The 15621-nt window shown below is 43.6% G+C and overlaps 1 protein-coding gene across 1 annotated transcript in view; it reads left to right on the top strand.

Annotated features, from left to right (window-relative positions):
- The window catches only part of adcy2a (adenylate cyclase 2a), an 83738-nt gene that overhangs the window by 20505 nt on the left and 47612 nt on the right, over positions 1 to 15621 (top strand). The window contains 1 exon segment of the mRNA XM_042107909.1: positions 8834 to 8995. Coding sequence (XP_041963843.1) covers positions 8834 to 8995 — 162 coding nt within the window.

Raw genomic sequence — 15621 nt, 5'->3', positions numbered from 1 at the left:
TTTCATTGGTTCTTGGTCAATATTCAGACAGATATCCAATACAGTACTTCATATCCCTTTGCGAATGTGTTTTATTTTTAATGCTTTATGGATACTGAGTTTCAAATAAGATGTTAACGCCCACTCTGTTGTCAGTCAGGGTCTAGCTGAGGCTGCCTGCTGAGGAGAGTTGGGTATATGGATGACATGCTTGTTAGCAGTGGCAAGTGGGTGTGCTGAGAAAGCCCAGTGAAGGACATTAGATGAGAGCGGCTGATTGGCTGATTGTTGAGACAGACCCAGTAGGTCCAGCTGCTCTTCTCCAACAGCTCTGTTTACGTGTTTAATGTTTTCACCGCCTGGCCTCGGGGACTTTTAATTAGCAGAGCAGAGAGATAGAAATGAGAAACACCGTGTCAGCTTATCAAGCACTTCAGATGGGGGGGGTCTATAACGCTCTGCAGCTCAGTACTCTAGTACATGAAGCACTTCAGATGGGGGGGGTCTATAACACTCTGCAGCTCAGTACTCTAGTACATGAAGGACTTCAGAAGGTGGGGGGGGGGGGGGGGTATGGGTAGAATGCTCTGCAGTACAAATAGGGCTCAGTGGAACCATGTATTACAACATCTATACCAAAGATCCTTGATTCTTGATCCTCCTCAATGGAACCAATGCACACATCACTGACATTGTAATCTACTCCACTTGTCAATGACCATGTCAGTAACAGGAATCTACTCTTCTCAATTACAGAGCAATCTAAAACAGTCCCAGTATTCTCAAAACTCCTCAGAGTGAGCTTGGCTTATTCCACAGTAACATGAATAGATGAATAGAGTCTAAGCAAGGCTTCTATCTAGTTAAGGTAGGGCATTCCACCCATCATCCTTTGGAAACTGTGCAGTCAGGGGCTTCTCAGTAGGACAAGAAGCTTTGATCACTTGCAGTCTTTTATTTTATTATATATATATATGCTTTGATCACTTGCAGTATTTTATTTTATTATATATATATATATATATATATATATATAATAAAATAAAAGACTGCAAGTGATCAGTGTGCTCCAGCTCCCTTTCTTCAATCTAAGCAAGGCTTTTTATAGAAAGGCATCCCTGCACTGGCAGCAGTGGCTGGGTTTGCCTCAGGATGACTGAGGTGGGTCATAGTGTGAGAGAAAAACATAGCCTCTGGATCTCTCTTTCTTTTGAATATGGTGGGGCTGGATGCATCTGGTCAGGTCCGGTGGGACTGGACTGACCAGACGCATCTGTGTTGGTCCGGTCTGTAGTGGCATGTGAGCCGATGAGCAGGTTGTGATGCTGCTGCTGCTGCTGATACATTGAGCCACTGAGGAAAAGCCCTCTGGTGCAACATTCACATGTTACTGTTTCTCTTGGGAGGCCTCCTGCTGAACTAGTGTATTCTCTCTCTCTCTGTATGTGTGTGTGTGTGAGAGAGAGAGAGAGAGAGAGAGAGATAGAGAGTGTGTGTGTGTGTGTGTGCATTCTTGTGTTCCCTGCTACAGTGCTGAAGAAGCTGAGAGAGAGAGAGGGAAACAAGAGATCCATTACTCCTCTCTCTCTCTCTCTCTCTCTCTCTCTCTCTCTCTCTCTCTCGTTAGAGCAGCCTTGGCACTGTGTCTCATCTTACTATGGCACAGCATGGGTGAGGAGGGCGGGGAGGGAGAGGCCATTTCCTTCATTTGTTTTGTGGACTGCTGCCTAATTGCCATTATGAAGATGGGAGGCATGGCAGAGGGACCGTGCCTGCCTGCCTGCCTGCCCTCCCGGAGGAGCAAATCCCTGTTTGGTCCTAATAGGTGCTGCAGTGCGATGTGTTGTAGTGGTCATACATGCATGTCCTGCATTACGGTGCTACATCAGTGCTGAAAATAATGCACGCGCGTGAGTGTCATTTTCCCATCTCTTCATCCAGCTCTGTTGACTAATTGAGTTAGCGGCGTTGGGTTTCATGGCATCCCGCTGCCCTGGGGAGGCTGTCTGCTATCTGCCCCCACACACCCACCCTCGGAGACTATCTCCAGAGCTCATTAGCTGCCCCCCCCCCCCCTCCCTCTTGGGGTGGTGGGACAGTGGGAGGCTGATGGAGTAATCTAATCTGTGTCTAATTTGGACAGCAAGCGCTCCAGACAGACTCAGGTTTGTCACATTTTAGCAGCGGCTAGTCTGGTTTCACGTGATAGTAGCGATCAGGAAGCATCAGCTGGCAATGGTGATTGTGGTGAGGGACATTTAAGTGAGGGGAGTTGATGGGTTTCTGCTTCTCTGGTGAAAGGAGTAGGCAGAGGTTATGCCACTTGGAGGTACGTGTTCAGACGTCTGCTGTTGTCTGGGATGAACCAGGACTGCATCTGGCTTGTATTTGGCCCAGACCAGGACCAGTACATCAGCATACCTTCAGGCAGAATGCTGGCAGTGATGGATGTCAGATTAACTTACTAAAAAGTATGTGATTTTCTGAGTTTCTGAGTATGTGATTACTGAGTTTCTAAAAAAAGTGTCTAAAAAACAAAGCTAGTTCTGGTCTTTGATTATGATTTGTTGAGCTACCAGCAGAGAAGACAGGAGCCAGCTGCCGTTGAAAAGCCATTGTAAGTCACTCTATAAATAAACACCTGCAATAGCATTACATAACTATTATGATGTCAAAAGACAAAAGCGGTGTTCTGTGTGGAAACTGTTATCCATTAAAAGTCAATAGAGTGGCTTAAATGGACCATGGACCTTAATTGAAATGTACTTAATAATACAAGCGCTCCATCTAAATGAGTAGCTGATGTTCTCTAAAGGAGACCAAAAGAAAACAAAAGTTGCATTCTGTGGCAAAGGGATTTTCTGTTATGTGAGTTGTTTTGTCTGACTAAGAGATCTCTTGACATGTTGGCAAGACCAGACATTGTGTTGTGGGTATAATTAGTATATTTTAGGGTTTGTCACAATAAGATCAAAACAAGAATTAAGAGAGACTAGAGACTCTATGAGCAAACATGCAAACCTCTTGAATGTTTAGGCTTTATTTAGGCCTGTAGCCTTCACTGACTGTTATGAGTCCATCCAGTACGTAAGGCTGCAATTAGGTGTTCCAAGGTTCTTCATTGATATCTGCTGTTGGACATATTAATATCAGCCAGCAGCTATCACCCATTTCTGACACATTCCTGATGCTATTCTTCAAAATATCCCAGACTTTGCTTCTCTGTGTAGAACATTAGCGGTGCATATTTCACACTGAGATACTGACCCAGAGAGATTTCCTATTTCACAGACATAGTGGATGGAGCAAAGGGATCGTTACTAGACCCATCAGCTAAGTAGCTGTAATCATTAGCACAGAATGATGATGAGCCATCTGCATGTCCATTCATATCTATGAAACTGCTCTGCTCTTGTAACAGATGTTTCTCTAATGTTGCTTATACCCATCTCCCGTCTGATGTGTCCTTGAGGGATAGTAAGCTTCTGATTTTGTGTAAGCTTTGCTGAGAGCCCCAACTGATGGTGTATATCAAACTGTAAAGCATCTTTGAGTGTCTTGAAAAGTGCTATACATTTTTTATTATTATTATTATTATTATTATTATTATTATTATTATTAAATGTTGTCCCTCGTCTCCCACACACACATCAACTCTGTATCACGCATCTCTGCTGCACAGTGTGACATGGAAGTAACTGATATTAGGGCAACCTCTATCAGACAAACAGACCAAAAGCTGGCAGATAGACTGACAGGCAGACAAAGAGCAACCTCTACCAGAATGGACAGACAGACAACAAGCTGGCAGACAGACAGAGCAACCTATATAAGAGACAGACAGACAGACAGACAGAGAGCAAACTATATAAGAGAAAGACAGAAAGACAGACAGAGAGCAACCTATATAAGAAATAGATAGACAGACAGAGCAACCTCTACCAGACAGACAGACAGTTGACAGACAGATAGACAGACAGAGCCACGTCAGACAGACAGACATCCATCCAGCCGAAGAGCAGCCTGGTAGACAGCAGCCTCCCCTTCAGCCAGCCAGCCAGCTTGCAGACAGCCGCCTGATAAGCTCCAGGCATCACAGATGCTCTGCCCGAGGTCGCCAGTGAGTCACGACCCTCATTACCTCTAAACACTCGGCAGACACGTTTAGATTCTGCTCTGCGCCAAACGCCCCTGTTTGACAGTCCAGTTCATTTGTGCTGCCGCCGCTGCTCGGGGTGTTAACACGCCGCCGCTTAATAACCTTGGAGAATAGAGTCTTGGCCTGACAATTCAGTCCAATTACACTCCATCTGATAGGCTGAAAGACGTCCAACTCCCTTTTGTGAAAGACAGACTGTGTGTTCTTGCTGTTTCTTTGTCCTTACTCTGACTAAAAACCATTACGGCTCCATACTTTGCAGTGCAGCCTAGCTTGCTTCTGTACAGACGCTTGTTCTGGAAAAGAGGGTAGTATTGTGCAATAAGAGATGAAAATGTACATCAGAATAGGGCTGTTTCAGAACATATAACTCGACTGGGTCATAGGCCCCCTGTTACTCAAATCATAATATGAGTATTCACACCCAGGGGTGTGAATCACTCTCTTTAATGTCTGCTGCTTTTATGATATGTGCCGTACAATGTGCTATTTAAGAACTTCCCTTGCTGCCCTTGCATGTGCTCCATTTATGCCGATGGCCGTGCTAGAGAACCTTAACAGACACATGAGCGTTTTGTCAACATTTGCTGTAATATTTCTTCGACCCTGGACACCAGCCTGTAAGTTGCCCCTGTGCTATTCAACAACATGACTAATCCATCTCTTGCCCGAGGACACTGGGCTGCTTTAAGCCTCGACTCACACAGGCAGCCAGCCAACCAGACAGACAGACATTCCTTGTGCACACACCCAGACACACACACACACACACACACACACACACACACACTCAGAGAGAGAGAGAGAGAGCGAGACACACACACACAGACAGACACACACACACGCACAAATGGGCACACCTGCGAAAAAAGAAAATGGTTAAAGTAAAGTCAAATTGGTTGGCATCCTTAGAACAGGCATTATAACAAAAATATTCAGTTCCTTCCAAACAATCAGCTAGTATAATAATATGCACTGTTGATGATTGAATGGACTAGGTCAAGACATAATGACAGTAGTGATGTGTTTGAATTTTACAGTTTATCTCGATTTTTTACACACATTTTCTGAAACATGCCTCATACTCTCAGCACTCTACACACAAATCAAAACACACACACAATGGGCAAACCCCCTCAATTCTCCTGCAAAATGAAACTTTACATTCAAAACAATGTTATTTCTTCTCAAAATGGTATTTTGTTTTCAAATGACACACACAAGCCATCATATGATGAATGGAAAACACTTCTTCTCCATTCATTATAATGACTAAGGACTTTTTTGTTCTGTGTTACACTTACTACAGACAGTACATACGTACATACAACAAGTGTGTTGTAAAATATTTGAGAATATTGTTTTTATACTCAGAACACACATATACACTTTAACAAATATATTTATTTCCCACCCACAAAAACCATGTACAAAGTGTACATCCCAACCAACATAAAGTTGCACAGACAGTGGTCTACATACAAAACAACAGAAGAATTTACTGTATACAGTTACAGTAAAAAAAAAAAAAAATATGCTGCATCCTCTCTTCTGTTTGTGTCTGGCCACAGCACCTCATCCACATCACAAGCATTATGCTAAAGCTCTGATTGCTAATTGTAAAACTGTGTAACAGGTGTTTGCCCATGTGATGAGTCAGTGTGCATAGTAGGCCAATTAACTTTAGAATTTGAATGGCAGTGTGTTCCTTGTGAAAACAAGAGATTTTCTTCATGAAAATTGCGCCAAATACAGAGAATTGTGTGTAGTGTTGTGAAAAAAGTGTATTTTAGAACTGCAATTTGAGTGTACTGTAAAGCAGGTATTGTGCTTGTAGTTTAGCAGAATTGGTTCAGAGGGTTGGTGCATTAGTTACATGTTGTGGTCATTGTGTCTCAAGTACCAGTTTTTGTGTGTAAACAATTGAGAAAAACTGTAATACTGTTGTACAGTACAATTAATCTATAATAGATTTTAATACAGAGTGTTTATTAAAAAACTTCTAATATTAGAAGTGTTTTAATAAACACTCTGTAGCATCAGTCACATTCAGTGACATTAGGAAATGCAACTCTAAATCTAACATTCTATAATATTACTGTACACAAATATATCTGTGACCTTCAAATAAGCGGAGGACTAGTCAATTTGACACAGTTGCGCCAACAGTCCTCCAGTCTCTGAAGTACAGTATGTCCCACAGATGGCCTGATTAATTATACAGAGTAGTGGAACTGGACCCCTGAATTACCCACAGAGTGTAAGAGGCACTCTGCTTTTCATCCTGCACTCCCATAGAATTCCCTGGAGGAGAGGATGGGTCCCTCCCTGCACCACTCTCTCCAGTATGGGGAGGAGAGGATGGGTCCCTCCCTGCACCACTCTCTCCAGTATGGGGAGGAGAGGATGGGTCCCTCCCTGCACCACTCTCCAGTATGGGGAGGAGAGGATGGGTGGGTGGCGGGGGAGCTGGTCATTGGCTGTGTATTTTTTTTAGCAGCGGACCTGAAAGACCTCAGTGTTCTAGTGCAGATTGAAAGACCACGGTGTTCTACAGACCCAGTAATGTCCACCTCAGCCCACACACACCAGTTTTAGACTATCAATAGCTACATACAGTACAAACACCCACATACACACACAGACACAGACACCCCACTGTGTGTGTGTGTGTGTGTGTGTGTGTGTGTGTGTGTGTGTGTGTGTGTGTGTGTGTGTGTGTGTGTGTGTCTGTGTGCGTGTGCGTGTGTCTGTGTCTGTGGGTGTGGTGTATGTGGGTGTATGTAGTTATTGATAGTCTGAAAAGGTTAACTAGCAACTTGCAGGCGCTTCAGCAGGGAGGACTCTGACCTTTCTCAATTTAACCCTGAACACACAGATGAGACAGCTTCACACACACACACTCTCTCTCTCTTACACACACACGCACATGCAAGCAAACAAACACACTCTCTCTCTCTCTCTCTCTCTCTCTCTCTCTCTCACACAGACACGCACATGCAAGCAAACAAACACACTCTCTCGCTCTCTCTCTCTCACTCTGTCCCCCCACACACACACAAGCAAGCAAACAAACACTCACTCTCACTCACTCTCTAACTCTCCCTCTCTCTGTAACCTGCTCTCTCTCACACAATTCTCTAACCTTCGCACCCAAACCTTCTCTCTCCTCTCCTCTCTCTCTCTCTCTCCTTCTCTCTCTCTCTCCTTCTCTCTCTCTCTCTCTCTCTCTCTCTTTTCCTCTCTCACATACTCTCCTGCACTTCCACTCACTCTCAATACATCTCTTTCTCTCTCTCTCCTTCCTTCTCTTTATACTGTATCTCTCTCCTTCCCTCTCTCCATATATACCTCTCTCTCTGTCTCTCTCCTTCCCTCTCTCCATATATACCTCTCTCTCTTTCTCTTGCTCCTTCCTTCTCTCCATATATACCTCTCTCTTTCTCTCTCTTCCTCCTTCTCTCCATATCTCTCTCCCTCTCTCTTTCTCTCCTCCCCTCTTAAGTCTCCCTTCAGCCTTAATCTAAGTCCCTTCCTCTGAGCGGTATTCTATTCTCCTTTCATCTCTCGTCCTGTTTTATCTCCTCCCTCCTCCCTCAGTGGCTATTTATCCCTCTCCTCGTCGTCGTTCTGCTGGACCGAGGGGCATTGTAATGGAGAGGGACAGACCCTGTGGACTGGTTCTTCAGGAGACTTACAATCTGAACCATATGTGTTGAATATTAAGCGCGACTGATGCCATGCAGGGTGAATCAGAATCGCAGTTCTGCCGCTGGTGTCACGAAGAAAGCACACTATTGTAAAAAAAAGGATGTTTCTCTGCTTCCTGCAGCAGTCAGTCTTTATTCCAGTTAAAGGCTGTAAGGAAACATATGAAACATACTCAGTAGTGTAGGTCTGAACCACACGCATCTCAACTCTAGCCATATACTGTTTCAAAGTACCCTCTACACTTTAATGTAAATTAATTAGGCTTCTAACGCAAAAAAGTCTGCCAACCTTGGGTTGTTCTATTTGGTTATATTTTCTTGCCCCCTTGCCTAGGATGGTTCTCAAAGGCCCTTAGTACAATTGGTTGGTGTTATTCACACCTCACTTTGCTTCCTGGTCCTGGCTGAGGCCACAGCATGGACCTTTTGCTTGTTATCTTGATGAGATCACTGTCTGGGACATTAGACTGAATCTCATCTTGTCAGTCCGGAAATGCAGTAGTTTCTTACAATATGCTCCATCCACCACCAGCACAGATAATAGGGAATTGTGTGGGCCTTTTGAGAACACCACACCAGCACTGAATACATTGAATAAATATAATGAAACAGGAATCAGCATGTTGGAATGGCTCTCTGTGCTTCATAGGAAAAACACTGGCTCCCACTGCGACTCATTTCATGCCAAATGATGGATGTGATTAGGATGACCATGTACAGTATGTTCAGAATGTATGTGTGTATATATATATATATGTATCTGCTTGAGACAATTTTTGTTCAATTTTCTCAAGCAGATGGACTCCCTTTGTTTGTTTGATTTTTTCAGCTGCAAGAAAATCTTGCCTTCCAACTGAGATGTGTAGCATATATATTTAAATAGTGTATGTACATACTATCTACATTGTGTGATAACACTAATCTATATGGGCAAAAAAATAAATAGAAATAAAACTGATTTTCCCTCTTCTGTGCTTTCCTGCAGGTGTCCTTCTTCCTGTTCATCATCTTTGTGGTGTACACCATGCTGCCGTTCTCCATGCGCGACGCCATCATCGCCAGTGTCCTCACCGGCTCCTCCCACACACTCACACTCAGTCTGTGTCTGTCCAGCGGCAGCGAGCGCCTGGACCCCCTGGTGTGGCAGGTCAGCGATCAGCACACACACACACACACACACACACACACACACACACACACACACACACACACACATACAGACACACACTCTCACTCTCTCTCTTTCTCTCTCTCACACTCATATTTACACACAAACACACAAATACACTGAATCCTCTGGTGATGTTGTGAATCATTACTGTAAGGCATTCCAGCTATGAGCCCTCAGCCTGTAACTTCAGATGGGTGTCAGTGCTGAGGTCTCAAGGGTTATCTGCTGTGCAGTTTCTCAGCAGGCTTCTTTTCTTCTATTCTCTGTCCTTGTTACTATAGTTGTCTTATCCAAGGGTGTGTGTGTGTGTGTGTGTGTGTGTGTGTGTGTGTGTGTGCGTGCGTGCGTGCGTGCGTGCGTGCGTGCGTGCGTGCGTGCGTGTGTGTGTGTAGATACGTGTGTGTGCGTGCGTGCGTGCGCGCGCGAGCGTGTGTGTGTGTGTGTGCATGTGTGAAGCTAGCAACAGTGAGTTCCAGGGCCACCTTGTGTGATGGGTCAGCGTTCATTTTTCCTTCCATTTGTCTCATGTAATCCTCAGCAGCGGCTGTTCATATACAGTAGCAGAAATCTATGAGGAAATCCATACCTGTGGTGACAGTCTTGGAGGGGCGAGCCCCACCATTCAGCTTGGTCTTAGCTGTGATGCATATCATCCTACATACACAAGCCCATCACAAATCACCTCTGGTGCAATTCTATAGGTGCTCTCTCAACATGAACTTGAGCAAAGCTGAAGACCCAACTCTCAACGTTAATGACTTTTAAATCTATTTATGTTGACACTGTAGAAGAATGAATGCATCCAGTGGTTAGCGTCTACAGGTGTATTTACGTAACAGATTAGATAACATCAAAGCAGCCCAGCCCATATGAAAGCCAACTAATGTCATAACAATGACTTTATCTGAGGTTGATAATAAGGCTGCAATTGGCTTACTGGTAAATCAGTATTTTGTGAAACGTTGTGAGAGTGCATTGGCAGAAACCTGAGTAGATGTCAGTTTGAAGGGGAAAGATGACGCCCTTTGTCGATCTGCTATATGAAACCATGCACAATGATCCAGATAAGTCTAAACACCTGAGCCCTTAACTCAAACACATCAGTAAGCAGGGCTTCCAGTCTACCCTCCAGTCATCTGTGGATACTGTATGAGTGCAGTGTGTGTGTGTGTGTTTGTGTTTGTGTGTGTGTATGTGCGTGTGTGCGTGTGTGCGTGTGTGCGTGTGCGTGTGCGTGTGCGTGTGCGTGTGCGTGTGCGTGTGCGTGTGCGTGTGCGTGTGCGTGTGCGCGTGTGTGTGCGTGTGCGTGTGCGTGTGCATGCGTGTGTGTATGAGTGCGGTATGAGACTAGAGCCTTGAAACCCTCTCTAAACCTGGAGAGATGAGCGGAGTAGAGATGTGGGCAAAGTAGACGTGAGAATAGAAAGAGTGTCTACAGAAATAGAAAAGGGGTGGATGAGGATATTAATGAGGAAAATGTGTGTGTGTGTGACTGTGTGTGTGTGTGTGTGTGACTGTGTGTGTGTATATGTGTGTGCATGTGCGTTGAGTTATTAAGAGACTTTTTTGAGAGGATGGATCCCTTTTAGAAACAAATGATTAGATTCATAATGCCACTCGAAGGCTCCTCATCCCTGCTGCAGTCTTCTGCTGAAAGCACTGGCTCCACAACACTCTCCATCACGGTGTCTAATTACCTTTCTGTCTGCAGCCATTAAATCATTTGCATTTTCCTGTTTATTAGCATGAGAATGGCCTGGCAGAGTAATCGTTTCCAGCTTCGATTCAATTATATGGGTCACTTCTTAGAAGAGCAAAAGCAAAACAAGCTTGCCCTTTGCCCACAGTTGAATTTTGGATGCTTCCCTCTGATGCAGCTGGAAAGGTCACCTACTCCAGCCATGGGTGTCCAGCCATGAGGTCAACTGACCAATGCCTCAGCAAATGGCTGCATTAGTGTGCACACTACATACTGTAAGAAATGAGGTCACCTGACCAATGCATCAGACCACCTCAGCAGACACACACACACACACCTCGGCCTTGCTTAAAGTCCAAAACGACATTCTCTTTTTCACAGTTGATTCTGGATCTTGCGCCCTCTTGGTGCTTCTTGATCTGAGTGCAGCATTTGACACCATTGACCATAACATCCTATTAAAACGCTTGGAGGATGAAGTTGGTCTCCAGGGTTCTGTTCTGCAATGGTTCTCTTCTTATCTTAGTGATAGATCATTTTCAGTTAGTTTAGGCAATTTCTCCTCTTCCTCTGCCCTTATAAAGTGTGGTGTTACTCAGGGCTCTATTTTGGGCCCTCTTTTATTCTCTCTTGATATGCTACCCCTTGGCTCAATTTTTAAAAAGTATAACATTCAGTATCACTGCTATGCAGATGACACTCAGTTTTACCTGCCTGTTAACACTAATGGCATTTGTTCTTTGGAGAATATTTTTAACTGTCTCAGTGACATCAAATGCTGGATGGCAAGAAATTTTCTTCAACTGAACGAAAGTAAAACTGATATAATTATTTTTGGCCCTCCAAGTGATGTTTCTATCTTGAAAAATGCACTAGGACCTCTCTCTGCAAACTGCCACAGTGAAGCAAAGAATCTTGGGGTTTTCTTTGACTCCTCTTTAAATTTTAATAAGCAAATAAATAGTGTGGTCAAAGGCAGCTTTTTCCAGTTAAGAACCATTGCAAAACTGAAGCCCTTTTTGTCCTTCTCCGATCTTGAAACTCTTATACATGCTTTCATAACATCTAGACTAGATTATTGTAATTCATTATATGCAGGCCTGACCCACTCCACTCTCAACAGACTTCAGCTAGTTCAAAATGCAGCAGCTAGATTATTAAGTGGCTCTAAGAAACGTGAGCATATAACTCCTGTGTTGGCTAAGCTGCACTGGTTACCTGTGGAGCACAGAGTTAAGTTTAAAATTTTACTTTTTGTCTTCAAAGCCCTCAGTGGTTTGGCACCTAGTTACATAGGTGACCTACTAATTCCTTACAGCACTCCAAGATCACTTAGGTCTTCATCTCAGAATCTTCTCTATATCCCCAAAACACGCATTAAGACTAAGGGTGATAGAGCCTTCTCTGTTGTTGCCCCCCAACTCTGGAATAGCCTACCTGTACATATTAAGTCCTCTCCAACCATTGATTGCTTTAAGTCTAACTTAAAGACTTTCATTTTCTCCCAAGCTTTTAATCTACCTTAATACCCCCCCCCCCCCACACACACACACACTCTTTATTCTTTATTTTATTTTTGACCAATTTGTGTATTATTTCAATTATTTATTTATTTTCCCCCCATGTTATATTGTTGTTGTACCATTGTCATTGTTTTATGTTTGTTTGTAAGCACTTTGGTTCAACTCAGTTGTTTTTAAATGTGCTATAGAAATAAAGTTGACTTGACTTGACACACACACACACACAGACACACACACACTTACATCCCAGACCTTTTCTCATGCAGATGCTGCACACCACACTTCTCCCAGCACACACACACACAATGCAGCCTGGGCTGATTTACTTGCTCCGGAAGGAAAGAAGTAAGGCCCTTTTGTTTTGAATTTGGGCACTGTGTTTGTGTGTGTGTGTGTGTGTGTATGTGTGTGTGTGTGTGTGTGTGTATATGTGTGTAGGGGGGTGTAGGGGGGATTTATGCATGCTTTTATGTGAGGTGGGGATATGAGTGTGTGTCTGTGTGTCTGTCAGTGTTTGTGACAGTATGTGTATGGGTTTGTAGTTCTGTGCTTTGATCTTGGCTGCATAGTGTCTGGGGAGCAGTGTGCTTCTCTTCTGTTCAACGCCTGGGGGGGCAGTGCTGGAGCAAGCTCTAAAACATGCGAACCACACTTGCGTGTGTGTGTATGGGTGTGTGTGTGCAAGTGTGTGTGTGTGTCTGTGTGTCTGAGTGTGTGTGTGTGTGTGTGTGTGTGTGTGTGTGTGTGTGTGTGTGTTTGTGTGTGTGTGTGCGTGCCATGGGAATGCTGCTGCAATGATTGAACAAAAAGCAAATAAACAGTGTCTCTCTTCCCACAATGAATGGGCCTGGCACATCCTCTATTCCCTCATAGCAGAAATGACAAGGACTCAAGGTGATGATACACGGGGCAACTTTTTGAGCAATGTTGCTGGGCAACCACATAACCAGTTCCATTTATTCTGATTGGATAATCATGACAACTTGCCTACTGATGATTAAAGTTCTCCAGAAAAGAAACTGTTGCCCAATATCAATGAGAAAATGCCAGAACCACAATAATGAGGAACATTGCCCAGCAACATTGCTCAAAAAGTTGCCCCATGTATCATCAGCTTCAGTTTAGTTCTCCAGCTCAGACACACACGCACACAAACGCACACAAACGCACACACCACACACACACGCACATGTGCATGCACACACACACACACACACACACACACACACACACACACACACACACACACGCTACCGCAGCTGGTTATCTTATGTAAGTAGATATCTGTGATTGGTAAGACACGGAAATGATTGGAAATGATGCACACTGCAGCTGGTTTAGTGATTACTGACGAGTGCAATTACCCATGTTTGCAAAGTCTACAATCTTATCATTTACTTCAGAAGCTGTGTAAAACTAGATGTACTGCATAGCGGTACAAAATATGACCGCCGCTCAGTCCTGTACATCCATTCCTCGAAAATAAATCATATTATGAATTTGTCTCCATCTTCTACTCCATCCCCCACTCTTGAAACTTTTGTGTATGCTTGTTTGGAATGTGTGTTAGCGGGCCGCACACAAAATAGCCTACTGGCGCTGCAAAGGTGAATAGATTTGTAGCACTTGCCAAAAAATTTGTAGCATTGTTATAAAACCTTTAAAATCTCTAAACAATCACAAGTAGGGCAGTTCATCACAGTCCATCCATTGCAACTGGACTGATGAAAGGTCACTTACACCTGTAGGCTACATTGTATTTGGGAAAAGCAGAAGGTAGCAGCATAATGTATTTATTTATTTATTATTAAACAAAACAATCCCTGCCAGTTCCATGCAGTTTTCAACAGCTATCAAGAAGAGAGGTCATGTCATGGATTTTTGTGAATGTTTCTTCTTCTACATATGCATTAGTTTAGTCATCTAGTTCATATGATATTTAGCTTTATTGTCAATGCACAAATTAAATACCAGTAGTCTAAAACAAAATGCCATTTTACCCAGTGGTGCAAATAACTGACATGTCCAAAAGGGCCTTCATGAAATGCGTTGCTAGACGGTTCATACACATTTTAACGGGCCAAGTTGAAGAGCTACTGTCCGTTATTGTTTGTGCAAATAATATGCTGATTCATGTTCCCTTGCATTTTACAACTATGAGGTCCATGGTTAGTCTGGCTTTCGCCAGACCAAGCTCAATCTTTTAAGAAATCGAAAAGGAATCACCGGCAGATCAGGCTGAGTTCACCCAGCCTAGTCCATGGTAGGCGCCCGATAGAAATATTGTTTAATTTTGCGATTGAGATATCCACGCACTGGCGCCCCCCCTGCGACGTGTTCGCCCCCGGTTTCAGAGCTATTCTAAATGCAAAAATGCATAGAGGGAGTTATGACAAAACCGTGACTGTTAACAAACTATAAGCTATATAAGGTAGGCCCTATGCTAGGCCTATTACACAACATAAATTGTCACTAGGCTATGCTGGCGGCCCAAATAAAATCTCCTTTGGGAACCAATGGCTTACAGTATCAAAGCCACCTCTTGGCGAAAAGTTAATAGTTTTGCATATCAGTAGTAGTACATTTCACACAGCTGTGTGCAAGTGTGTGTGTGTGTGTGTGTGTGTGTCTGAGTGTGTGTGTGTGTGTGTGTGTGTGTGTGTGTGTGTGTGCAAGTGTGTGTGTGTGTGTGTGTGTGTTTGTGTTTGTGTGTGTGTGTGTGTGTGTGTGTGTGTGTGTGTGTGTGTGTGTGTGTGTGTGTGCCTGCCATGGGAATGCTGCTGCTGCAATCATTGAACAAAAATCTCTCATTTTTCTCTCTAATCTCTCAACGTGCGCTCTAAAACAGTTGGTTTAAATGGATATGTAGATCATCACGGGTGCGTTAATAAATCTACATTGCGGCGAGTTGACACAAATTATTCACTTTGACGAATTTATGTAGTTTCAGTCCTAGTTACTTTACTTTGAGCCATGCTCTTCCTTGCTCTGCACTTGAATCACTTGAATTGAAAATAGAAGATTGAAGTAGCATATATGGGTGTTTGGGAATGAACGTTGACTCAGATTCTTTTTGAGACTTTGAGCAGAAATGTCCCAGCCCGGTGTTTAGGATGCACCATAGACAGGTTATCTTTCAGGTAGCCTATATATTTTCCATTAGAAAACCATCACGTAGCGAACGTGTTGTGGCTAACTCACTTAGCTCCTGTTAGTATCCTAGGTTATGGTCATAAGCAAATGAGATGACAGTCGAAAGATGCCATTAGTGCTGTTATCAATTTGCTTGGTAGCCTATAACCGCATTTATGGTTTTCTACAAATACCTCAATAATCAAATTGGCCTCCATCACTCAACCAATGCTAACGGTAACATTATT

The sequence above is a fragment of the Alosa sapidissima genome, chromosome 10, assembly GCF_018492685.1.
Source record: "Alosa sapidissima isolate fAloSap1 chromosome 10, fAloSap1.pri, whole genome shotgun sequence".
In the NCBI taxonomy this organism is placed as follows: domain Eukaryota; kingdom Metazoa; phylum Chordata; class Actinopteri; order Clupeiformes; family Clupeidae; genus Alosa; species Alosa sapidissima.
This window is presented reverse-complemented; position numbering and strand designations above follow the sequence as displayed.